General features: G+C 51.8%; 1 protein-coding gene across 1 annotated transcript in view; it reads left to right on the top strand.

Annotated features, from left to right (window-relative positions):
• Positions 1-27,076, top strand: part of LOC148218217 (uncharacterized) — a 404,528-nt gene that overhangs the window by 232,195 nt on the left and 145,257 nt on the right. The window contains 1 exon segment of the mRNA XM_088157926.1: positions 21,355-21,866. Within this exon segment, the coding sequence (XP_088014052.1) occupies positions 21,355-21,866 (512 nt within the window).

Here is a 27,076-nt window from a genome sequence, read left to right as displayed (position 1 = left end):
AGAGAAGACAGCACTCACTCCAGTGTGCTTTTTAAAATCGTCTCTCAAACTAAGATACCCAGCCCTGTGGCCTCCTGTCCACTCACCCCAAGGGACGCCGGTGGCTCTCCCAGTCCATCCCAGTCTCTCCCAGTGTCCTCACAGTCCCTCCCAGTGTCACCAGAGTCCTTCCCAATTCCTTTTAGACCACAGACATTCCATTCCCAGTCCACTCCCAGACCTCCAGCCTCTCTCCCACTGCCATCCCAGTGCCTCCCCAAATCTCTCCCCTCTATCCAAGTGCCCTCTCAAATCCTTTTCAGTCAAATCCCAAACCTCCAGTCTTTCTCCCATTGCCCCAATCCACTCCACTCTCTCCCAGTGTTTCCCTACTCTCTCCAATTTCATTCCCAGTCACTCTCAGTGCCACACCAGCCCTCTCCCATCTCTCCCAGTCCCCCCCCAGCTGATCCCAGTGTGTCCCCACTCTCTCCCAGTGTGTCCATCTCGCTGGTTCCCTCGAGCTCCCAGCTCCGGCTGCCTGCTCTGCTCCCTGATGGATTTCTACCCTGCCGACATCCAGCTGAGCTGGTTCCAGGGCCAGCAGGAGCTCTCGGGCCACGTGGTGGCCACCGACCTGGTCCCCAATGGGGACTGGATTTCTACCAGCTCCTGGTGCTGCTGGAAACTCCCCCCGGCACGGGGTCAGCTCCAGCTCCAGGTGGAGCACGTCAGCCTGGAGCACCCCCTGAGCCGGCACTGGGGCACGGCCCGGACCCCACAGTGTGGGGGGAGTGGGGGAGGCGCTGGGGGAGCTGGGAGAGGGATTGGGCTGTGCTGGGGTAACTGGGAGAGAATTTGAGATAGCCTGGTTTAAACTGGGAGAATGGATTGGGTGTCTAGAATGGCTGAGGAGTTTGAAGGATGTTAGGAGGGTGGGATGGGGTTCCGGGGATCCTGGAGGGCACTGGAAGGGAGTCTGGGGGTGCTGGGTGTAACTGGGAGGGATTTGAGTGAACCTGGAGGAGCTGGAAAAAGATCAGGAATTGGAAAGCAGGGGATGGAATGAGGTTGGTTGTGCTGGGAAGAGACTGGGAGGGGTCTTGGTGAATCCTGGTGGGGCTGTGAAGGGACTGGTAGAAGGTTTGGGGGTCCTGGGGCAGAGGGGAGCAAATGGGAGGGAGTTATGCCATTTTGAGAGGGACAGGAAGGGCTTTGGTGCATCCCAAGGAAGCTGGGAAGACAGGAGAATGTTTTAGGGAGCTCTAGGTGGGCTGGGGGAGACTGGGAGGATTCTTCGAGTGGCTTGGAATGTCCATGAGAGGTTTTGGTTGGTCCTGACCCCTGTGGTCCCCTAGAGATGTCGCCCGACGCTGCCCACAGTAAAGTGCTGATGGGGATGGGGGCTCTGTGTTGGGCTTCGTCTTCCTGGCACTGGGGCTCAGCTACTAACTGTGCAAGGAGAGGGGGGGTCCCGGGGGTCGTGTTCCCCCTCCCCCAGTGTGTGTGCTCCTCCTAGGGACCGCCAGCCGGGGGTCACCACCTTTTCTCTGCCCACAGAACTCCTGAGCCAGCAGTGTCTACAGCCCCTCCCCGTGGCCTCGGACCCAGCCAGGATACCACGCTCTGTCCCCTCGCTGATTTTGGGAGTGCAGTGCGTCCCCTCCAACCCTGTGTTACTCTGTCCAAGCCAAGCTGCTCCCAGCGCTCCCAATAAAGCTTCCAAGTTTTACCCAGTTCCATTGACTTGGGGGCGGGACTGGGGAGGGACTTGGGGGGACCCCGCGGGGGGATCGTGACTGGGCGGGGAGGGTGGGGTCCAGGTGGGGAACACTGGGTGCTGCGGGTCTGCCCGGCAACCGGTGAGTCATCACAGCTGCTCTCTCTCATTGGCTGAATCTTCTTCATCGCATTCTCTGATTGGCTGAGAACAGGCCCGGGCGTTGAGAGAAGGAACAGGAGCACCTGCACGGGAACAACAGAGCCAGCCTGGGCACAGCGAGGGAATTTATTACCAACCAAATCACAGCAGCACAAGGAGAAAGGAGAGAAATCTCTCCAACACCTTTCCCCCACCCCACGGAGATCACCAGGACCACGGATCACCAGGGCTCTGCCCAACGGGGGTCACTGAGATCATCCAACACCGATCCTCCCATGGGAAATGGAGCTGGAGCAGAGCACGAAGCTCTTCCCACACTCGGGGCACTCACAGGGCTTCCCTTAGTGGAGCCTCCGTTGGTGTTTGGTCAAGTGAGAGCTCCTGGAGAAGCTCTTCCCACACTCAGGACACTCGTAGGGCCTCTCCCCAGTGTGGATGTGCCGGTGCCTGATGAGGTGGGAGTTATCCTTGAATCCCTTCCCGCAGTCGGGGCAGCGGAAGGGCCTCTCCTCTGTGTGAATCCGCTCATGTTTGAGGAGACTGGAGCTGGTCAGAAACCTCTTCCCACACTTGGGACACTCGTAGGGCCTCTCCCCAGTGTGGATGCGCTGGTGTTGTCTCAGGGCAGAGCTCCATCCAAAGCTCTCCCGACATTCCAAGCAGGTGTAGGGCCGTTCCCCTGTGTGGATCACCTGGTGCTGCATCAGATAAGAAATACTCCTGAAGCTCTTCCTGCATTTCCCACACTCATAGGGCTTCTCCCCTGTGTGGATCCTCTGGTGTTGGATCAGGTGGGAGCTGTAGCTGAAACCCTTCCCACATTCCAAGCACTTGTGGGGCTTCTCCCCTCCAGGAGGCTTCTCCACCAGCTCTGAGCTCTGCCTGGATCTCCGGCCGCCTTCCCGGCTCAGGGAGGGTCTTTCCTCCTCGCAGCTCCCTGGGCTGGGTTTGCAGCTCCTTCTCGAGAGGGACCTCTCAGGAGTTTCCTCGTCCTCCATCTGCCAATGCCTTGGGAATGAAAAATCCTGGTTTGGAGGAAAACACAAGAGAGCACCTTGGGCTGAGGGTTCCTCCTTCCAAAGTGCAACTCAGGAAGTCATTGGGTATCTTGTGTCTATAAGAACCTCCAAAACACAACGATTCAGCACAAAAATTATCCAAACATCAAGACACAGATGAAAATCTCCCCAAAAAGCAAGTTTCAGCCCAAATCCCTTCCAAAATATAAAGATTCAGCCCCAGCAAAAAAATCAAAGCACCAACATTTATCCCAATAAAGCTCACAAACACCAAGATTCACTCATGTGAAAATCATGGATGGTCCTCTTCAGTCACCTGCTGCATGTGGCGGGAGCAACGCTCCTGGGGCTGGGGCAGAGGCTGCAGATACAGGGAGGAGTGGAACATTGTGCTGCTTCCCGTTTCTGCTCCTCCTCTGGTATCCCTACTCTTCCTCACACTCCTCTTCCTCCCATTATTCCTCTTTCTCCTGCACAATCCCACCTGCTCCTCCCACGTGCATCCTTTGATCATTTTGTTCTTCAACTCTGCTTCTCCTTCCCTTCTCCTGCTGCCCCCAGGCCCAGCACCCACTGCCGGCTCCCTCTTCCCCCCAAACCCACAGCATCCCAGCGCAGGGGCAGCCATGGAGCTGGGGCAGCTCGGGCTGGGGCAGCGCTGGGCTCTCGGCCGCTCCCGCCCGCACTCGCTCCCCACTGCAGCCGCTGCCGCCACCACAGCGCGGGGGGGCCCGGCCTTGGCGCTCCCCCCCTCCCACCTCCCAAAATTCCCCTGCCGGGGGGCGCTGGGGCCAGGAGACAGACGAGTGACAGATCAGGGGGGCTGGGAAGAGTCGGCAGCCAGAGAGCACTGAAAATCTCAGCAGTGACTACACTGGGATCTTCGGGGACTAAACATGGCAGGGCACCCATGGAGGGTAGAAAGGGAAAGAGAGGAAGGGATCCCGGAAAAAGGGATGATGATCCCAAAATATCTCTGAAGGGTCCCTTGGGAGCATGTTGAGGGAGTTTTCACATTCTCCCAAAGGTAATCACGAACATGGACACTCAGGGGGGCAATCAGGGAAGTCCAGAAGAGATTCATACAACAGGGGGATGGATGCTGTTGGTGTGCTGGGAAAGGATTGTGTGAAGGGGAGTGTGCGGGAATATGGTTCAGGCAAGAAGCAGCAGGAGGAATCTATGTGGGGGAGAAAAAGGATGAAGGGAAAGAGGAGGAAGAAAAAAATACTAAGGATGGGGATGTTTTCCAGCAGGCTCTTAGCCTTAAGAGTTGCCAGCTGATGCAGATCCTTTGTATCCCCGGTTGCCAGGACAGGCACACAAGGAGGTCAGGATTGCAGGGGGTTTCTCTGTGCTGGGCAGCGGCAGGAGCGGGCGCAGAGGGGCGGCACCGGGAGCACGGGCTGGGGGCCTGTGGGGAGCTGCGGGGCCGGGCCGGGGCTGTGGGGCAGCCGGGGCTCAGCGCCGGGCGCTGCCTGAGCCCAGCACCCCCCGGCAATTGCAGGCCCGGCAGTGGCCCCCGGCCCCCAGGAGGCTGCGGGACGCCCCGGCCGCTGCCCGGCCCCGTGGAGCTGCCGGCCCTGCCCGCCGGGGGGGCCGCGTTTGGACACTGCGGCAGGACAGGCACCGGCTCTGGGATACGGGCTGGCCACGGCAGCCACAGCACAAGGAGCAGCAGCACAAAGGAACAGCTGGGAAATGGGCATTGGACGTGCAAGCATCGAGATCAGCTTTTAAGCATTTTCCTTGGGTCACTGCAGAAAGGAATGATTTAGCAGAAAGCTCAGCAGCTGTCAGAGGATGAGCACCCCCAGGCACTGAGGGGGCTGCAGGAGGGGCAGAAGAAGCCCCTGGAGCAGTTGGTCACAAAGGCACAGCAGGGGAATGCAAGAAGGGAGGAGGAAAAGGCCAAGGGGAAGGCAAAGGCCGTGGCAGAATTCCTACAGCTCCTGTGCCCATGGGGTCACTGTTTTTCCAGGGAAAATGGAAAAGACATGGACGGTCCCTCTGCAGGGATGCAGGGAAGCACCAGCCTTATTGGGGCAAGCCTTGCAGAAAATATCACAAGAATTTACCCCACCCCCAGGGATTGGGTTAATGCAGGATGTGGATGACTTGCTGTAATCAGGAGGACAAGAAGTGGCAGAAGAAGCCTCTGTGAAATGGCTGAATATTCAGGCTAAAAAGCATCTTTGAGTATTTGAAAAGAAAGAGCAAATGCTGGAGAAAATAGTTAGACATATTTTGTCTGAAGGTTTGTGGTTTATTGACCCAGAGAGGGTCTGGAGAATCTCAGAAGTATTCCAGGACTGAAAAGGAGGTGCAAGAATTCTGAGCATTAATAGGAAACTGCAGGACCTGAATTGAGAATTCTCTGTTCTACCCATAACATTGTATCATTTTCTAAACCCCAATAGCCTCAATGTTGTGGTATGGACAGAAGAAAAGCAACAAATAAAATGAAAATGAAATACAACAAAATGATTGGTGCCCCAGCTATGGCTCTTCCATACTCAGAAAAAAAATTGAATCCTAGATGTGTTATAAGTATATATTATATTATTGAATTTTGCAAATATTACAATGAATGCTATATGTTGGAAAACTTCGCTGTATGAATATAGTTTATTTTAGCTCTGTGATTAACAGAACTTAGAAATAGTTGCAGTAAATATATTTTTTGAAGTACAGCATTTTGACGTAAAAAGCTTTTGTTCATGTAACTAACTTGGGAGAATGGTAAAAAAGATAATCAGGAAATTCTTCACATTCCCGGATTATGGGACACAAAAACCCCAGGGAAGGCAAAAATAGTGATTTACAGGTTGGAGGGGAATGATTGTGAATAATGGATGAAGGTCTATGAATATGCAACATGTTGCTGCATTTAGGAAGTGTTTTCTGTGTCAGTGTGTGCCCTTGGCTGAAGGCCAAGCATCCGGCCATTATAACCTTTGGCCAGAGCCAGGGCAGATATTCAATTCTCTCCCTTGGAATTGATCTTTGCAATTCCTTACCCTGGGAATTCTCCACCTAGTGCGGGCTGGAGATAAGGGATGGATATTTCAAGCAGTCTGTGGCCAGAATCCTGTCTCTTGTGAAATCTCTGCCACAGGAAGCTGGGCTGGCACAGAGCCTGCCTTGGCACTTTGCTGTTCACAGCATCCACCCAGGACTCTGCCTCTCAATTACACTCACACACTGGGCTGCCTGCGATTCCACTGTTGGAAAGCCTACCAAATTTAATTTTTTTTACATTCCATTTTACTAGTCAGGCTCGGTTTGCCTTTCTCTCAGGAAAGAAATTTTAAAAGGTTTTTTTTAAGGGATGTTGCACCACTCAACAGAGATGAGTTTAACATCTAAACAGACTTTGAATAGCCCAAAAGATACCCACAAAGAGAACGACATTCAACAAAACATCAAGGAAATATCAGCAAACATCAAGGAACACCCACCCCAGACACTGCCCCCGGCATAGATGGAGACACCTGGTCTGGAAAAGACAGAAAAGGAAATCCAGGAATGTGGATCTAATTAACATCAGGAGAGGAGAAATCTGAGTGCAATAGGAAACCAAACACTAAGAACTACACAACCTGGAAGCAATGAACACTAAACCAATGGATTTCAATGGGTTCAGACTCTAAAACGTTTAGGAAAAATCTAGTAAAATTCACATCTCATGGAATGATTTTCTCTGCACACCCGGGCTATGTGTGGATGAAATTATTTCTGTTGCACATCCTGACCAGGATCAAGTAATGCCTTGACTCTAACACTAAAGACATTATTGAAGAGTTTTTGTTTTTCCTGCAGTTTCAGTGACAAGATTACACAATTAGAAAATTTTTTCATATTAATCCAACTTTTATTTTATCATTTGGATTTGGACCAGGGGTGTGACAAGCAATTTTTACTCCTAGGAGAAGATGTAGAAAATACTTGCTTGCACTGGAATATTTTTCTCTATATTTGTGGCTGACTCTTAATGATGGCAGAATTTCGGAATGGGTTTTTCAATGCTCACCTTTAAGTTGCATTTTGCAAACCTAGAAGAGTATTAATCGTAAGGCTTTAACACATAAATAGTTAATACAAAATCGTTTAAAAAAAAAAAGAAAAATAAAGCAGATTGTGAGGGTGGACGTGTGAATCACCTAAAGTCTGCTCTGGAAGAAAATCCTAGTTCCAGGCAGCCAGGAGAGGAGTTTTAGAAATGCAAATTAACATTGCTCTGGAAAAGTGCAGACAATGCCCAAGGGCCTTCTTACCTGGGGGAGGAATTTCCCTGAGTCCATCTGCCCCTCACCCCCAGCTCTGCCTGCTTGCACAGATGGAATTTGCACAACTAAAGGCAGAGCCCATAGTGAGGATATCTGACTGCAACAGAAACTGGTTAAGCTGCAAAGGGAAACAGCAAACGGAGAATATTGAGCAAATTTCATGAAAAAAAGATGGGGGGGGGGGGGGGATCATCCCTCTCCCCAAAGCAATGAGGTGTTTTTGCTAGTCCAGAGAAATCAGTTAGGAATCCAAACATTTTATCATTTCATAAGATAAAAGTGGTCAATTGATGCAGCCCTGGATGGAGGGAGCACCCAAAAAAGGGAAAAAGATGAACGGCCACCAGAACAAATGCTACAACACCATGGACCAGCCCCTGGGATCCCTAACGAATTCATATCAGGACACAGAAAACCCATCCATAATTTGAGTGGCATAATTAGGTTAAAAAGTATCCTTGAAATAATAACCAAGCAGACAGCTCCAGCTCCTGACCTTCCTGCTGACCAAGCCGTGAAATGAGCAACGAGACATTTCACCATGGGATGGAATCAGATTATCTACTTAGAGAAGAAGGAGGAGTTTGTGGAAAATTAAATCATTCAAATTGCTGTTTGCAAACAGATGATAACCGAAAAGTGGTGAAACAGAGAACAAAGGAAATAAGAAAGTAGCTCATGTACCAGTGCAAAGAGGGAGAGGATGGGAATGGGACAAATTTTCGTGGTTCCCTGGCAGACCATGGCTTAAACGAATGCTGCTCCTCCTCTGACGTGCTGCAGTAACTCTCAGCTTTTTACCATGCACGACACCTTGCGCCAAAGAGGACGCAGGAAAAGAGATTGAGTCAATGGAAATTAAAAGTTTGTAAGCGCTATTCTTGACAAAATGAGAAAAGGAGGGATTGAAAGCAGTAAGATTAATATCGTAGTAGGGGTGCATATTAAGAGGGACATGCAGTAGGTGGATCGGGAAGTCTGAACCTTCCAAGTACCTCAGCCAGTGGGGAAAGGGAGAGGGAGATGCAGACGGGAAAATGAGGATAAAAAGGAGGCTGCGTTTTAGAGACCGCATGGCAAATGCCGCATGGCCTCTCTCTTTGTTCAGGAATAAAGTCACTTTTACAGGACTCCTCCGTCTCCTTTGGGTACACAAACCTCTGGCCACGGGAATTTTCCCGCACAGCCCCGGGCACAGGGCAGACACCTCTGTGCCACCCACAGCAACCGGGACGAGCCAGCGCTGCTCCGGCACCGGCTCCTGCCGAGGCCCCAGCGGGAAGGAGACCGCGGGCAGCCGCTCCCGCAGCGCCCTCAGCCCAGCGCCAACACGGGCCGGCACCGGCACAACCAACCCGCCAGAGCCCCCTGCCGCCCCCTCGGCCCGCAGCGAGCCCCGAGCCCCCGCACAACCGAGCGCGGCTCCCACCTGCGCTGGGGCCGCCTCCGAGCTCCGCCGCCGCCTGTGGCTGAGGAATTCGATGGGATGTGTTGCCTTAACCTTTCTGACCACTCCCAGCCCATCTATGCCAGCATTCAAGCCCTGAAAGAAGGTGGGAATAAACTTCGGGTAGATAATGGGTACGACTGGCTGAAGTGGCTCTTAGGGCACTGGGGACTCACTGGCTGGGTCAGGAATTTAGTTCAAATAGGTTTGTATGTATTAGGCATCATATTATGCATTGTAGTAGTTATTCCTTGTATTTTACAGTGTGTTAAGAATTTAATTGACAAATCGCTTAAGAGTGTATTTTTAGTTAAAAGAAACGGGGGAGATGTGGATATGGGTAATGCAAATGAGACTGATAGTACTGCAGATTCAATCAGCAAATGCAGCCTGACAACGAGGATGCCTGGCAAGAGCAAACAGAGATCTGACTGCAAGAGGACTGGATCAAGTCTGGGTTATGGGAAATAAGATTTTACTGAGTCCAAATGTAAAGTTTGTCTGTGTGAGAGTTTGTCTATGTAAGGTTTGTCTATGTGATTGCAGTAAAATATTACCAGCCTTCCTGTAAATGGTATATAAGCACATGTAGTGCTCAGTAAAAATTGGATTTTGATCACCATTCAGTGTCCCCGTCTCTCTCTCATGGTCGATAGTTCAAGTACTCCCAGTGGGATCCTGGAAAGAGAATGGTGGCACATCTACTGCCTGCTACCCCCCTCTAGGCAATATTCAACTGTTTCGTTCACAGACTCATCTTCCAGGACTCTTAGTGGGGTCAGCAGAGCCACTTCCCACTGGTGGGGGCAAAGAGCACCCTCTGTGCCTTTGTGGTGGGAGCAGACAGTGTTGTCTCAAAGGAATGGTCAAAGAGAGACCAAGCTGGACCTCTGCCTCCTGCCCCTCACCCCACAAGGGCAGGAGGGCACAAAACTGAGCACCTTTAAATTTTTTTTTTCTGTCCTGTCATTTCCAGGAACTTGACGAGCTCGAAGGAGAGGATTAGAAGGATTTCTTGAGGATCACTGCCAGTGCACAGCACACATGGCATCCCTCACCCCTTACATCATCATGGGATGGAGGAGTAGGAACCAACCACAGCCCTACCCCACTGCTCCAGAAGCCAAAACCCCCATGCAAGCATTTAGTTATGGCCTTCTTAGAGAACCACATTCCCACCCAAATCTTCCCCTCTGCAGCAGCTCATTCCCACAGGAACTGGCAGAGCAGATGGGGTTTGGACATTGGCTGGCTTCCATTGCACTCCTTGCCCTGGAGCTGGCACGGCAGGAGAAGGGCTCTGGTGAACCTTCTCCTCCTCCCATGTAGGCTCTAACCCAGCTGCCAGAACTTCAAGTTCTCAGAGCACTTCTGGGCTCTGAGCAGCGGCCACGGGAGGAGGAGATGCAACTCCAAAGGCAGCAGTTCCCAGGCCCAGCTCCTGCCATCTCAATCTCAAGGCCAGGCCTAAGGCAAATGGTACATTTAGCCTTAACCCCAATTCCAGCTCTAATATAAACCCAAGACCTAACCACAAAGCCCAGCCCCAATTCCAGCCCCTATCAAATGCTCGGCCCTAAACCAAATGCCACGTTTAGCCCTAAGCCGAAAGCCAGCCCCAATTGCAACTCTAAGCCCAACCCCAATGGCAGTCTCAAACCCTAAGTGCAGCTTTGAGTGCCAGCCCACACTCCAATGCCAGCTTCATCTTGAATTCCCAAACTCAGCCCCAATTCCTGCCCTAAGGCCAAGACCGTTCTTAGTCCTAAACCCAATGGCAGCCCCAGTCACACTCCCTAGCTCAAGCCTGGCTCTAATCTCAAGGCCACTGTGATAAATATATTACACTGTGGGCTTTAGGAATTGTTAGAGGGAATACTATGTGTTTTCTAAGGTTGACTTTTGTAAAAGAAGTTTTCCTAAAGTTTAGAGATCTTTTAATGCAAATGTTGTGTTGTGAATGTTGGTGAAGAGTTGTTGTAATGTTAAGATTTAACCAGTGAAGGAATTCACACCTGTTGAATGTATTGAAAAGTAACAAATGATGAGGACTGGGAAAACTGCACATGCTTGAAAAAGGTAGGACAGGGGAGCAACTCTGTTTAAGTGTTTGAATATGTATAGCCTTTTGTAAATATGTATTGGGCTGATGCAATACCCAGGTGGGCAGGGGGTAGTCTCTGCCCTCACCGATTCGGGTGGACTGGCACTGGCTCCATCCCCCTCTGATCTAGGGGGGCCAGTGCAGTCGCTGTTGTTACAGATGAGCAATGTGGTGGTTGGCTCTCACAATTAAAGGATGAACAGTGTGTGTATGTTAAGATAAGTTTTGTGGATGTATAATGATGTTATTGTAATATATCCTCCCATAGTCCTCTTTCCCCTCCCCCTTGCATTGTTGTCACGACATGGCTCAGGCAGTCGGGGCATTTGGGGAGGGCCGGCTTGTTCCTACACCTGACCTCCAGTGCAGATGTAAGAAAGGAGTCTCCAGCAATGGACGGCAGAGAAGGAGTTCGGCGACAAGACTTTGGGAGGGCCCAGGGCCATAAAAGGCAGAACATCCATTCTGTAGGGGAGCACGTGGGGGTTTAGTCCTGTGCTCCCAGCGCTGATTTTTCTCCTAATTCAGTCTTTTTCTGTATTTTTCTAAGGTTTAAGAAATTGCCGAAAGTTTTAAAAGAGCAAGCGATGTTTCTCCTGCGATGTTTCTCCCACCCTGCACTGCCGAGGTAGGAGGTGCACTGGAAGGAGGGAGGCGTGTGGAAAGCTGGTTTGAAGGGTCTCCATTTACCTCTCATTATCCTGCTCTGAGGTTTTGGAGTTTTCTGCCAGAAATCTCTCCCTCCAGTCATCCCCTGGGGTTTGGGGCAGTTTTCCCATTTTGGGGGAAATTAAAGCCATGCACAGACGGTCCTAATTAGGGGTAGTGGTAGTGAGGCTCCAGGGCTTCCCGCTGAGCCGGAGCCAGCGAACACGCGAGGCTGGGAAAGGCGTGCCGGGAGCTGCGGAGAACTTTGTTTGTGTTTCCAGGCCAATGGCGGCTCGGGCCCGGGCCCGTTCCAGGGCTGTTCCTCATCTCCGCCTTTGCCCTCCCACAGCCCGGGGGGCCCTGAGAGCGCGGGCCGAGGCTGGGCCGTGTGCAGAGCCCGGCCCTCGCTGCCATTGGCTGATTGTGCCAATGTCACTCCTGGTTGTCGCGCGCTGATTGGGCAGAGCAGCAAAGGCGCCATTGTGGCAGCGTCAGTGCGGGCCCGGCAGCGGCGGCAGCGGCCGGAGCCCGGGGAGGCGGCGGCGGAGCTCGGAGGCGGCCCCAGCGCAGGTGGGAGCCGCGCTCGGTTGTGCGGGGGCTCGGGGCTCGCTGCGGGCCGAGGGGGCGGCAGGGGGCTCTGGCGGGTTGGTTGTGCCGGTGCCGGCCCGTGTTGGCGCTGGGCTGAGGGCGCTGCGGGAGCGGCTGCCCGCGGTCTCCTTCCCGCTGGGGCCTCGGCAGGAGCCGGTGCCGGAGCAGCGCTGGCTCGTCCCGGTTGCTGTGGGTGGCACAGAGGTGTCTGCCCTGTGCCCGGGGCTGTGCGGGAAAATTCCCGTGGCCAGAGGTTTGTGTGACCAAAGGAGACAGAGGAGTCCTGTAAAAGTGACTTTATTGATGAACAAAGAGAGAGGCCATGCGGCATTTGCCATGCGGTCTCTAAAACGCAGCCTCCTTTTTATCCTCATTTTCCCGGCTGCATCTCCCTCTCCCATTCCCCTCTGGCTGAGATACTTGGAAGGTTCAGACTTCCCGATCGCCTACTGCATGTCCCTCTTAATATGCACCCCTACTACGATATTAATCTTACTGCTTGCAATCCCTCCTTCTCTCATTTTCTCAAGAATTGCCTTTACAAACTTTTAATTTCCATTGACTCAATTTCTTTTCCTGTGTCCTCTTTGGCGCAAGGTGTCGTGCATGGTAAAAAGCTGAGAGTTGCTGCAGCACGTCAGAGGAGGAGGAGCATTCGTTTAAGCCATGGTCTGCCAGAGAACCACGGAAACGTGTCCCATTCCCATCCTTTCTCCGGAATACGAGATATTTTCATATTTCCTTTGCTATCTGTTTAACCACTTTTCGGTTATCATCTGTTTGCAAACAGCCGTTTGCGTCACTTAATTTTCCACAAACTCCTCCTTCTTCTGTAAATAGATAATCTGATTCCATCCCATGGTGAAATGTCTCGTTCCTCATTTCAGCGGCTTGGTCAGCAGGAAGGTCAGGAGCTGGAGCTGTCTGTTTGGTTATTATTTCAAGGATACTTTTAAACCTAATTATGCCACTCAAATTATGGATGGGTTTTCTGTGTCCTGATATGAATTCGTTAGGGATCCCAGGGGCTGGTCCATGGTTTTGTAGGATTTGTTCTGGTGGCCGTTCATCTTTTTCCCTTTTTTGGGTGCTCCCTCCTGCCAGGACTGCATCAATTGAACACTTTTATCTTATGAAATGATAAAATGTTTGGATTCTCAAGTGATTTCTCTGGACTAGCAAAAACACCTCATTGCTTTGGGGACAGGGATGATCCCCCCCCACACACACTTTTTTTCATGAAATTTGCTCAATATTCTCCGTTTGCTGTTTCCCTTTGCAGCTTAACCAGTTTCTGTTGCAGTCAGATATCCTCACTATGGGCTCTGCCTTTAGTTGTGCAAATTCCATCTGTGCAAGCAGGCAGAGCTGGGGGTGAGGGGCAGATGGACTCAGGGAAATTCCTCCCCCTGGCAAGAAGGCCCTTGGGCATTGTCCACACTTCTCCAGAGCAATGTTAATTTGCATTTCTAAAACTCCTCTCCTGGCTGCCTGGAACTAGGATTTTCTTCCAGAGCAGCCTTTAGGTGATTCACACGTCCACCCTCACAACCTGCTTTATTTTTCTTTTTTATTTTTTTAACGATTTTTTATTAAGAGTTTATGCGTTAAAGCCTCACCATTAATACTCTTCTAGGTTTGCAAAATGCAACTTAAAGGTGAGCTTCTAAAGATCCATTCCGAAATTCTGCCGTCATTAAGAGCCACCACAAATATATAGAAAAATATTCCAATGCAATCAAGTCTTTTCTGCCTCTTCTCCTAGGAGTAAAAATTGCTTGTCACACCCCTGGCCCAAACCTAACTGACAATCTAAAAGTAGGATTAATGTGAAAATTTTTTCTCATGGTGTAATCTTGTCACTGAAACTGCAGGGACAATAAAAAACTCTCCAACAATATCTTTAGTGTTAGAGAGTTAAGGCATTACTTGATCCTGGTCAGGATGTGCAACAGAAATAATTTCATCCACACATAGCCCGGGTGTGCAGAGAAATTCATTCCATGAGATGTGAATTTTACTAGATTTTTCCTGAAATTTTACAGTCTGAACACATTGAAATCCATTGGTTTAATGTTCATTGCTTTAAAGTTGTGTAGTTCTTAGTGTTTGGTTTCCTATTGGACCTGGATTGCTCCTCCTGTGATGTTAATGAGGTCCCAATCCTGGATTTCCTTCTCAGTCTTTTCCAGACCAGGTGTCTCCATCTATGCCAGGGGCAGTGTCTGGGGTGGATGTTCCTTGATGTTTGCTGATGTTTCCTTGAAGTTTTGTTGAATGTTGTTATCTTTGTGGGAATCTTTTGGGCTATTCCCAGTCTGTTGAGATGTTAAACTCATCTCTGTTGAGTGGTGCAACATCTCTTAAAAAAAACCTTTTAAAATTTCTTTCCTGAGAGAAAGGCAAACCGAGCCTGACTAGTAAAATGAAATGTAAAAAAATTTAAAGCTCGTATATTTTCCAGCAGTGGAATCGCAGGCAGCCCAGTGTGTGAGTGTAATTGAGAGGCAGAGTCCTGGGTGGATGCTGTGAACAGCAAAGTGCCAAGGCAGGCTCTGTGCCAGCCCAGCTTCCTGTGGCAGAGATTTCTCAAGAGACAGGATTCTGGCCACAGACTGCTTGAAATATACATCCCTTATCTCCAGCCCGCACTAGGTGGAGAATTCCCAGGGTAAGGAATTGCAAAGATCAATTCCAAGGGAGAGAATTGAATATCTGCCCTGGCTCTGGCCAAAGGTTATAATGGCCGGATGCTTGGCCTTCAGCCAAGGGCACACACTGACTCAGAAAACACTTCCTAAATGCAGCAACATGTTGCATATTCATAGACCTTCATGCATTATTCTGAATCATTCTCCCCAACCTGTAAATCATTATTTTTGCCTTCCCTGGGGTTCTGGTGTCCCATAATCCGGGAATGTGAAGAATTTCCTGATTATCTTTTTTACCATTCTCCCAAGTTTGTGACATGAACAAAAGGTTTTTACTTTTTACTCTAAGAAAAATATATTTATCACACAACTATTTATAAGTTTTGTCAATTGCAGAAATAAAAGAAACTATATTCGTACAGCAAAATTTTCCAACATATAGCATTCATTTTAATATTTGCAAAAACTCAATAATACAATGTACACTTATAACACACATAGAATTCAAATTTCTTTTTCTCAGACTGGAGGACACATAGCTGGTGGTCCAATCACTTTGTTATTTTTCATTTTCTCAGGTTTTTTTCCTTTTCTCCTGTCCATACCACAATACTGAGGATATTTGGGTTTAAAAAGTCATACAATGTTGTGACTAGAGCAGAGAATCTTCAATCCAGGTCCTGCAATTTCCAATTAATTCTCAGAATTCTTTCACCTGCGTTTTAGTCCTGGATTACTTCTGAGATTCCCTGGTCCCTCTCTGGGTCAATACAACACAAACACTCAGTCAAAATATGTCCCAAATATTTAACCCTTTTCTCCACGATTTCCTCTTTTATTTCAAATACTCAAAGATGCTTTTTAGCCTGAACATTCAGCCATTTCACAGAGGCTTCTTCTACCACTTCTTGTCCTCCTGATTGCAGCAAGTCATCCACATCCTGCATTAACCCAATCCCTGGGGGTGGGGTAAATTCTTGTGATATTTTCTGCAAGGCTTGCCCCAATAAGGCTGGTGCTTCTGTGCATCCCTGCAGAAGGACCGTCCATGTCTTTCCCATTTTCTTTTCTACCTCTTGTTCCCACTCAAAGGCAAAATCCAGTTTACCATCCTGTGTGAGTGGGCATCCCCAGAAAGCATCTTTGCCATCAAGTCCTGAATGGTGGCAGTGTGAGGAGGGCACCTGGTTCAAGATGGTGTAAGGATCTGAGACTGTGGGGTGCCTGGGTTTAATAATCCCATTTATTATTCTTATGTCCTGCACCATTCTATCGATTCCATCTGATTTTTTGACTGGCAGGATAGGAACATTATAGGGAGAGATCCTTGGCTTCAAAAGCCCTGCCTTTAGCAGGGACTCAATAAGAGGCTGAAAGCCCTTCCTTCCCTCCCTTGGAACAGGGTATTGCTTTTAGACACCACTTGTCCCATTTGCTTCAAAGTTCTTTGGAGAGGCTCCATATCTAATTTTCTCTATTTTTCTGGAGCTGCCCACACTTCTGGGCTCACTTCAGCATAGGCCTTGCCAGACATTTGACACAAAGGTGTAACAGAACTAGCCTCTGTATCACCTTTTCCAATATTAATTGGCATTCCAAATTAAGACATCAAAAACCTTCCCAGTAAATTACAATCACATTTAGGAACACATAGGAATTCCTGCATTTCAAACCCAGTCCCCTGGGTGCTGGGCACCCCTTCCTGTTTCCATTCCTGTCACTGTCCCCCACATCTCCGTCCATGCCTGTGTCCCCCCACGGCCCATGGTAAAAAGATGAGAGTCGCTGTAGCTCATACAAGGACAAACAACATTCGTTTAAGCCATGATCTGCCAGGGAACCACAGAAACGTATCCCCTTCCCATCCTTTGCCCATTTGGACCGGAATATGAGCTACTTTCTCACTTTCTTTGTTTTGTGTTTCACCACTTTTCATTTGTGATCTGTTTGGGAACAGCAGTTTGAGTAATTTAATTTTCCACAAATTCCTCCTCTTTCTGTTAGTGGATAATCTGATTCCATCCCATGGGGAAACGTTGCATTCCTCATCTGAATAGATTGGTCTGTAAGAAGATCAGGAGCTGGAGCTGTCTGGTTGGGTGTTATTTGAGGCCATTGTGTAATCTAATTATGCCATTGAAATGATAAATGACTTCTCTGTCTCCTGATATGAATTCGTTACGGCTCCCAGGGGCTGGTCCATGGTGGTGTAGGATTTGTTCTGGTGTCTGTTCATCTTTTCCCCATATTTGGTGTGCTCCCTGAAGCCAGGGCTGCACCAATTGAGCACATTAATTAAATCACCGCATACCTGGATTTCCAACTCATTTGCTTGAACTTGTGGCAGCAAAACCACCCCAGTGCCCCAATACACCCTATATAACCTGGACAGTGACAGCACAGGTTGGAGTGAGGAGAGGGATGATTTCCCCCCGGTGTTTTTCATTAAGTTTTCCCAACATTCTGCGTTTGCTATTTCCCTTTTCAGCTTAACCAATTTCTGTTGCAGTCAGATATCCTCACTATGGGCTCTGCCTTTAGTTGTGCAAATTCCATCTGTGCAAGCAGGCAGAGCTTGGGGTGAGGGGCAGAGGGAATCAGCCAAATTCCTCCCCCAGGCATGAAGAGTTTGGTAAATTGTCTGCGCTTTGTCTCAGCAGAGTTAGTTTGCATTTCTAAAGTTCCTCTCCTGGCTCTGCCTGGAATGAATCTTCTTTTCATCACAGCCCATCAGGGGACTCACATATTCTCTCCTTCCTCTCTCCCCTCCCCCCTCCCACTGCTTTTCTTTTTTTCTTTTTAAAACAATATTCTATTAAATTATACAGGGCTTTTGGTTTTGCCAAATGCAGCCTAAAGGTGAACAGTGAACATTACAAATTCCATACCAAAATTTTGTCATCACTAACAGCCACTCATAAACATACACAAAAAAAATCCCCAAAGGAATAAAGATTTTTTCTGCTTATTACCCTAACACTAAAATGTGGTTCTCACACCCTTGGCCCAATCTTAACTCAAAATATAAAAGTAGGATTATTAAAAAAAAACATTCTAACGGTGTAATCTTGTCACCAAAACTGTGGGAGGACCCAAAACTCTTCAACACCATTTCTACTGTTAGAGAATCAAGGCATTACTTGATTCCAGCCAGGATGTGCAACAGAAATAATTTCAGCCATACATAGCCCGGGTGTGCAGAGAAAATCATTCCATGATATGTGAGTTTTACTAGATTTTCCCTTAACTTTTTACAGTCCAAAACCTATAGAAATCCATTGGTTTTATGTTCATTGCTTCCAAGTTGTGTAGTTCTAAGTATTTAATTTCCTATCGGACCCGGATTTCTTCCCCTCTATATTAATTAGGTCCGCACTCCTGGATTTCCTTCTCATCCTTCTGCAGACCAGGCATCTCCAACTATGCCAGGGGCAGTGTCTGGGGTGGGTGTTCCTTGATGTTTGCTGATGGCCTTAATGGTCGTTATCTTTGTGAGTATCTTTTGGGCTATTCCCAGTCTATTGAGATGTTAAACTCATCTCTGTTGACTGGAGGAAAATTCCTTAGAAATATCCTTAAAATTCGTTTCCCCAAAGCAAAGGCACATGAAGCCTCAGTAGAAAAATAGATTTTTAAAATTACACTCGGTATATTTTCTGACCATGGAATCCCCGTCAGCCCAGTGTGTGAGTGTAACTGAGGGGCAGAGTGGAATTGTGCCGTTGTCTTCCCCAGCAGCTGTGGCAGTGCAGGCACAGAAAGCAGCGAAGCTCCAGCAGTGGCAGCAAGGATTGGCCCCAGTGTGTGGAGATGCCAAAGGAGGGTGCCCAGGCAGAGGATTTCAGCAGAGGATCTGTGGGCAGGCCCAGGGGCTTGGCCCGATGTGGAGCCCTGGCTGCTGCTGCGTTGCCTTCAGTGCAGGGTCAGTGGTGCCCTCCCATGCTGCTCCTGCAGCCGGGAATTCCAAATTCCTTTGGCATGGCCCTGTTTAACATCCACATCCCATTCCAATTTCTTTCCTGACTCTGGTAGAGCCATGGCAGGGGTTCAATCACTTTGGTTTTTTCATTTTCTCAAGTTTTGTTCTTTTTCTTATGTCCATACCATAATATTAAGGCTCTCTGGGGTTAAAAAGTCGTACAATATTCTGGCTGGAACAGAGAATCCTCCGTGCAGGTGTTGCAATTGCCTGCTAATCCTCAGAATTATCCCAGCTCCATTTTAGTGCTGGATAATGTTAGTTCTGAAATTGTATGGTACTTCTGTGGGTCAATACACTACAAAATTTCAGTCAAAATATGTCCCAAATATTTAACCCTTATCTCCACCATTTGCACTTCTTTTCAAATACTCAAAGATGCTTTTTAGCCTGAATATTCAGCCATTTCACAGAGGCTTCTTCTACCACTTCTTGTCTTCCTGATTGCAGCAAGTCATCCACATCCTGCATTAACCCAATTCCCTGGGGGTGGGGTAAATTCTTGTGATATTTTCTGCAAGGCTTGCCCCAATAAGGCTGTTCCTTCTGTGCATCCCTGCAGAAGGACCGTCCATGTCTTTTCCATTTTCCCTGGAAAAACAGTGACCCCATGGGCACAGGAGCTGTAGGAATTCTGCCACGGCCTTTGCCTTCCCCTTGGCCTTTTCCTCATCACTTCTTGCATTCCCCTGCTGTGCCTTTGTGACCAAGTGCTCCAGGGGCTTCTTCTGCCCCTCCTGCAGCCCCCTCAGTGCCTGGGGGTGCTCATCCTCTGACAGCTGCTGAGCTTTCTGCTAAATCATTCCTTTCTGCAGTGACCCAAGGAAAATGCTTAAAAGCGAATCTCGATCCTTGCACGTCCAATGCCCATTTCCCAGCTGTTCCTTCGTGCTGCTCCTTGTGCTGTGGCTGCCGTGGCCAGCCCGTATCCCAGAGCCGGTGCCTGTCCTGCCGCAGTGTCCAAACGCGGCCCCCCCGGCGGGCAGGGCCGGCAGCTCCACGGGGCCGGGCAGCGGCCGGGGCGTCCCGCAGCCTCCTGGGGGCCGGGGGCCACTGCCGGGCCTGCAATTGCCGGGGGGTGCTGGGCTCAGGCAGCGCCCGGCGCTGAGCCCCGGCTGCCCCACAGCCCCGGCCCGGCCCCGCAGCTCCCCACAGGCCCCCAGCCCGTGCTCCCGGTGCCGCCCCTCTGCGCCCGCTCCTGCCGCTGCCCAGCACAGAGAAACCCCCTGCAATCCTGACCTCCTTGTGTGCCTGTCCTGGCAACCGGGGATACAAAGGATCTGCAGCAGCTGGCAACTTCTGAGGATAAGAGCCTGCTGAAAAACATCCCCATCCTCAGAATTTTTCTCTTCCTCCTCTTTTCCATCACCCTTTTTTTTTCCCACGTAGATTGCTCCTGCTGCATCTTGACTGAACCATATTCCTGCACGGTCTCCTTCACCCAATCCCTTCCCAGCACAGCGACACCTTCCATCCCTTCTCGACTTTCCTTAATGCCTCCCAGGGTGTCCATGTCTTTGATTACCTCTGGGAGAATGTGCAAACTCCCTCAACATATTCCGAAGGGACGCTTCAGAGATATTTTGGGATCATCATCCCTTTTGCTGGGATCCCTTCCTGGCTTTCCCTTCCTACCTTCCATGGGTGCCCTGCCATGTTTAGTCCCCGAAGATCCCACTGTAGTCACTGCTGAGATTTTCAGTGCTCTCTGGCTGCCGACTCTTCCCAGCCCCCCTGATCTGTCACTCGTCTGTCTCCTGGCCCCAGCGCCCCCCTGGATGGGAATTTGGGGAGGTGGGAGGGGGGGAGCGCCAAGGCCGGGCCCCCCCGCGCTGTGGTGGCGGCAGCGGCTGCAGTGGGGAGCGAGTGCGGGCGGGAGCGGCCGAGAGCCCAGCGCTGCCCCAGCCCGAGCTGCCCCAGCTCCATCGCTGCCCCTGCGCTGGGATGCTGTGGGTTTGGGGGGAAGAGGGAGCCGGCAGTGGGTGCTGGGCCTGGTGGCAGCAGGAGAAGGGAAGGAGAAGCAGGGTTGAAGAACCAAATGGTCAAAAGATATACGTGGGAGGAGAAGGTGGGATTCTGCGGGAAGAAGAGGAATAGTAGGAGGAACAGGGATGTGAGAAAGAGTAGGGACACAGGAGGAGGAGGAGCAGAATCAGTAAACACCACAAGGTTCCAGCCCTTCCTTTATCTGCAGCCTCCCCCAGCCCCCGGCGCGTTGTCTCCCCACATGCAGCCGGTGACTGGGGAGGGGATCCACGATTTTCACAGGGGTGAATCTTGGTGTTGCTGATCTGTATTTGGCTAAAAATTACTGTTTTGGTTTTTTACAGGGACTGAATCTTTATCTTTGGAGGGGGTGTTTGCAGAACCTTGATGTTTGGGGGATTATTTAACTGGGTTTTGGTGTTTAAAGGAGTTTTGGGTTGAAGCTGGATGTTCTGGAGGTTCTTACACATACAAGATGCCCAATACCTTTCAGAGATGAACTTGGGTAAGGAGGAACCCCCAACCTAAAGCACTCTCCTCTTTTTTTTCCTCTCAAACCACGATTTTTCATTCCAAAGGCGTGGGCGCATGGAGGAGGAGAACAAGTCCCAGAGATCCCTCATGAGGAGGGGCTGCAAACCCAGCCCAGGGAGCCGCGAGGAGGAAAGACCCTCCCTGAGCCGGGAAGGCGGCCGGAGATCCAGGCAGAGCTCAGAGCTGGTGGAGAAGCCTCATGGAGCGGAGAAGCCCCACAAGTGCTTGGAATGTGGGAAGGGTTTCAGCTACAGCTCCAAACTGATCCGGCACCAGGTGATCCACACTGGGGAAAAGCCCTACGAGTGTGGGGAGTGCGGGAAGGGATTCAGAGATAGCTCCAAACTGATCCAACACCAGAGAATCCACACTGGGGAAAAGCCCTATGAGTGTGGGATATGTGGGAAGAGTTTCAGCGACAGCTCTGGCCTGATCCGGCATCGGGTGATCCACACTGGGGAACGGCCCTATGAGTGTGGGGAATGTGGGAAGAGCTTTCGGTGGAGCTCCTCCCTGAAGGACCACCAGCGCATCCACACTGGGGAGAGGCCGTACGAGTGTCCTGAGTGTGGGAAGAGGTTTCAGACCAGATCCAGTCTCCTCCTGCATGAGAAGATACACGCAGAAGAAAGGCCATTCCGCTGCCCCGACTGCGGGAAGGGCTTCAAGCAGAATGGCAACCTCACTGTCCACCGGCGCATCCACACTGGGGAGAGGCCCTACGAGTGTCCTGAGTGTGGGAAGAGCTTCTCACAGAGCTGTACCTTGACCCGACACCAACGGAGTCACCACTAAGGGAAGCCCTTTGAGTGCCCCGAGTGTGGGAAGAGCTTCGTGCTCTGCTCCAGCTCCATCCCCAATGGGAGGATCAGTGTTGGATGATCCCCAGTGACCCCCGTTGGGCAGAGCCCTGGTGATCCGTGGTCCCGGTGATCCCTGTTGGGTGGGGGGAAGGGGTTGGAGAGATTTCTTTCCCTTCTCCTTGTGCCGCTGTGATTTGGTTGGTAATAAATTCCCTCGCTGTGCCCAGGCTGCCTCTGTTGTTCCCGTGCCGGTGCTCGGGGCGGGATCTCTCCTGTTCCTTCTCTCAACTGCCGGGCCTGTTCTCAGCCAATCAGAGAATGCGATGAAGAAGATTCAGCCAATCAGAGAGAGCAGCTGTGATGACTCACCGGTTGCCGGGCAGACCCGCAGCACCCAGTGTTCCCCACCTGGACCCCACCCTCGCCCCCAGTCACGATCCCCCCCCGGGGTCCCCCCATGTCCCTCCCCAGTCCCGCCCCACAATAAACGAAACTGGGTCTAACTGGGAAGCTTTATTGGGGAGGGGGGATATGCACCCCGGGACCCCCCCCCCCCACCACCTTCTTGCACAGGTAGAAGCCGAGCCCCAACGCCAGGAAGATGAAACCCAACACGGGGCCCCCGATCCCCATCAGCACCTTGCTGCGGGCGGTGTCTGGCGGCATCTCTGGGCGTCCACAGGAGTCAAGACCTCCCAAAATCTCTCACAGACACCCCAAGCTACTCCAATCACTCTCCCAGTCACCTCTAGCCCACCCAGGACTCCTTGAATCCTCCTCCCAATCTCTTCCCGACCTCCCCAGGACCCACCAACGCTCCTCCTGTCCCTCTCAGGATCCCATAACCCCCTCTCAGTTGCCCCCCACCAGCCCAGGACCCCCAAACCCTCTCCCAGTCCCTACCCAGTCTCACCAGGACTCACCAGGACTCCTCCCAGTCTCTTCCCATCACAGCCAACCTTATTCCAACCCTTGCTTTCCAGATCCAGATCTTTCTCTATCCCCTCCAGGTTCACTCAAACCCCACCCTGTTCCCCCCAGCTGATCCCAGTGTGTCCCTACTCTGTCCCAGTGCCCCCCAGTGTGTCCATCTCACTGTGGCCCTCGAGCTCCCAGCCCGGCCCCAGCTGCCTGCTCTGCTCCATGGATTTCTACCCTGCTGAGATCCAGGTGAGGTGGTTCTAGGGCCAGCAGGAGCTCTCAGGGCATGTGGTGGCCACCAGGAACAGGTCCCCAACAGGAGAGGGCTGGTGTGGAGAGGGACTGGGAATGAAATTGGAGAGAGTGGGGGAACAGTGGGAGAGAGTGGATTGGACTGGGGCAATGGGAGAGAGAGTGGAGGTTTGGGATTGGAATGAAAAGGACTTGGAAAGGACTGGGAGGAACTGGGGGGTCATTGGGGAAGAAGGGAGAGATTTCGAAGGGCACTGGGAGGGCACTGGGAGAGAGGATGGAGGTTTGGGAGTGGAGTTAGAAGGACTGGGAGTGGACTGGGAATGGAATGGCTGTGGACTGAGAGGAATTGGGAGAGCCACTGGAGTCACTTGGGATGAGGGGGCAGGAGGCCCCGGGGATGGGCACAGAAGGGCTGACGTGTCTCGGGTGATTCCCAGGGAGGTTTTGAGGGGCTCCAGGGTCATTCCCAGGGCAGGGCCCGAGGGGACACGCTCTGCCCCACGCTCACCTCTGCGCTCCACGAGGAACGGGCTGGACAACTCGTAGTTGTGCCGGCAGTGCCTGTCCAGCGCAGCCCGTCTGTACTCCATCCATTGCGGGTCGCTGTTCCAGTGCCTGGCAGCCTTGTCCCCAAAGGAGGTGTCCCCACGTGCAGCCCCACATCGCTGCCCAAGTGCAGGAACTGCTCCCGCTTGGAGATGTTCCTCTCCACGAACCTCAGCCGGTCGGTGCCGTGAATGAAGTGACACTCGGCCTAAACCATCTCCTGGAACAGCGCTGTGTGTGCGGGACACAGGTCCAGGGGTGTCCCCCCAGCAGCCCCCCAGCAGCCCACAGTAGCCAAGAGCTCCGGGTCCCCGCCACACGCCCCATGGCCAGCGCCGGGCAGGGTCTGACACCTCCCCCTGTTGGAACCCTAGAAACTGAGGGGTTTGGGCTTTCTGTGCTGACAGGCATTGACCCCCAGGAAAACACTGCTTTTGATCTGAGGCCGTGAAGAAGCTTTCCAGAACTGAGTGATAGAACTGGGATCACTGGTGTGTAGTTTGAATAGAAGTGTGTTATGTCCCATGGTGGAAAATTTAGAATTTCTTGGTTTAAACTATATTAATACATATAAAACAAGATGGAGGTTTTAGGTTGGAGTTTCCTTTCTTTTTCACCTTCTTCACGGGTATAGGTGGTACTTTTGTAATTAGATAGAAAATTCCACATTGCAGGTCACGAGTGATTGGTTCTTGGGCTATTATGGTGTCTTTTTTTAATTGGACTCATTGGCCCTTAAAAGGGCTTGTAGAGACAGGTACGTCGCCATTTTTAGCCTGTTAGCTGTAAGTGCTGTTGAACTCACTGTAATATAGATAAGAATTAATAAACATCTGAGTCCGAACACGAAATTCCATGTCTAGAGCATTTAATCTCGACTCTAGAAAAACACAAAAGAAGATAAAACGCGATACCCCCCTCCCCAAATTCTCCTGGCGGGGGGCGCTGGGGGCGGGGCGCGGGTGGAGTCCAGGTGAGGAGCTCTGGGCGCTCTGGGACTGCCTGAGGAGTCATCAGCGCCGCGCGCTCTGATTGGCTCAATTATTTTGGTGCCTTCTCTGATTGGCTGAGGAGAGGCCCGGGAGTTGAGGGGAGGACCGGGAGAGATCCTGCCCCAGGCTAGCGGTGGAAGAACATCCAATTAACAAGGCATGCAGATCATTTCCCAGCGGTCCCCACACTCCTGTAGGAACTAAATGCACCGAGGATCTCACGAGGGTCACCAACTCTCTGGCGGCCAAATCCAGCCCTGCGCTCCCTGCGGGTGCGGGCACTCTGGGAAGGGCTCAGCTGCGGGTCAGATGGCCGGAGAGTGGCTTGGTGGTCACCTCGTGTGTGAGGCAGTGATGGGCTGGGGAGATGCGTGCACACTGCACATAATCACTTCCATGCAAAAATCATTCCAGGAAGGAGTAACAGCTTCTGACAGAGACCAAGTGTTGCCACCAGGTGCTCCTGCCAACAGCCGCCTGCAGAAAGGAGCACACACACCAATGCACGTGGGCTTTGGCTGTCCTCTGGCAGAGAAGTCCCCAGGGGACACAGGTCTCTGTGGCAGGAGCAGGCACCAGCATTGGCAGGCCTTGGGGGCGGCAGGTCTCCTTTGGCAGGGACTCTGCCACACCTGCTGATTTCACTGCTCCCAGGACTCAGAGCAGCATTCGTGCCCTGGGCCTTATGTCCCGTGTCTGTGTCACACTCCTGTGTGTGTGACGGCCACCCAGCACCGGGTCTTGTCCCAAAGAGGCCCTGGCAGCTGCTGTGGAAGGCCCCGATGCCCTTCCTGCTGCAGCTGCATCGGCAACCGTGGGGGCTCCTTCTGCTGCCCTGAGCAGGCAGAGCAGAGGAGCATCTGCTTGTTGTTTGAGCCATTCCTAAAATTCCTGTTGGGCTGTCCTCGAACCTTGGGGGAACGTCTTCCTTGCAAGCTGGGCCACTTTGAGGGGGGGTGGGGATGTCCCCAGGGCACGTGGAGGTGTGTCCTAGGGCTCTTTGTGACACAGTGCACCGTGGTCACCGTGCAATAGGAAAGGGACAGAGCGTACAAGGGTGACCCTTTGTGACACGTCGTGACATAGGTGCTGGCGGTGACACGGCCACACCACAGTGCTCGGTGCACTCGTCGGGACAGGACGGAGAGAGCGGTGCTGTGAGGAACCCCCACACAGCCAGCTTGTTCCTTACTGACCCGGAGCTTTTCCAAAGCGTTTCCTCTGCAGGTGACCTCGAGGACAGACTGCAGGACACGGTGTCCTGTAGCCTTCCCAAGGCTTCTCTGCTGAAGGTGCCTACAAGGCTCAACTGCAGCACTTGCTCATCTGGAGCTTTTCTGAGACATCTCTCCTGCAAGCAGTCCCAACTCCATACAGTGACATGGAGCAGACACCACCCAGAGTGCCCAAGCTGGCCTGGGTGAAGGAGGAGGAGGAGGAGGCTGCAGCTCCCTCAGCACAGCAGCCTGAAGAGCTGGAGCAGATCCAGCTGCTGCAGGAGGGTGAGTAGCAGAGCTGGGTCACAGGGCTGGTGCCTGGAGCCAGCTTAGCCCCATCCCATCCCATCCCATCCCATCCCATCCCATCCCATCCCATCCCATCCCATCCCATCCCATCCCATCCCATCCCATCCCATCCCATCCCATCCCATCCCACATGCCCATGGATAGGACAGAAGAGGCGCTGGGGCTGAACGCCCTGGCAGCCACACCCCATCCCTGGAGCATCCCAGGGCTGTCCCTGCCTGGGAATGCAGGGCTGGCCTGTGTTCTCCGGTCTCTCCCACAGCTCCTCAGCCCTGGCTGCGCTCGCTCTTTGCCAGGTGCCGCCATGGACCCGACACAAGAGCAGGACCCTGCCCGTGGCCGCTTCCGCAGAACAGCGCAGGTACTGCAGCCATCCCCACCTGGGCTGGGCCTGCTGTCACTGCTCAGCCCAGCACCGTGCTTGGAGCACTCCATGGATTCTCCCTCTCTTCCTTCCCTTCTCCTGCAGATGATCTATGAATTCATCATGTGCATTTGGCGGGAAGAGACCACTGGTGTGGGCACTGGGCTCTTGGCAAACTTTCACCTCTTCACTGCTGAGACCGGGGCTGCCATGCTGGATTTGCTTGTGGAGAAGGGTGTCTCCAATCCAAAGCAAGTAAGCAGCCTGTGGCCAGGGCTTGATCACCCCAGGAATTGTGTGGTGCCTCAAGCCAGCTCTGCTGGGTTCCTTCAGTCTTTGAGGCCCAGCCCAATAGGCTGGGAAGGGCAGCACTTCTCAGGGGAAGCTGGGGAACCTGCTGCTCGGGCAGGTGTCCAAGTCTCCCCGGGCCTTCTGCAGGTGCCAGCCATGGTGAGGTACATCCACAAGTGGCTCACGGCCAATGAGTCTGCTGGGCACAGGCTGGACAAGGCCCTTCTGGAGCTGACCAGGGAATACCCCTGCGATGTGCTGATGACTCTCTT

The sequence above is a fragment of the Sturnus vulgaris genome, unplaced genomic scaffold (genome assembly GCF_052056855.1).
Source record: "Sturnus vulgaris isolate bStuVul1 unplaced genomic scaffold, bStuVul1.hap1 Scaffold_194, whole genome shotgun sequence".
NCBI lineage: Eukaryota > Metazoa > Chordata > Aves > Passeriformes > Sturnidae > Sturnus > Sturnus vulgaris.
The sequence above is the reverse complement of the archived record's forward strand: the minus strand, read 5'-3'. Positions and strand labels throughout refer to the sequence as shown.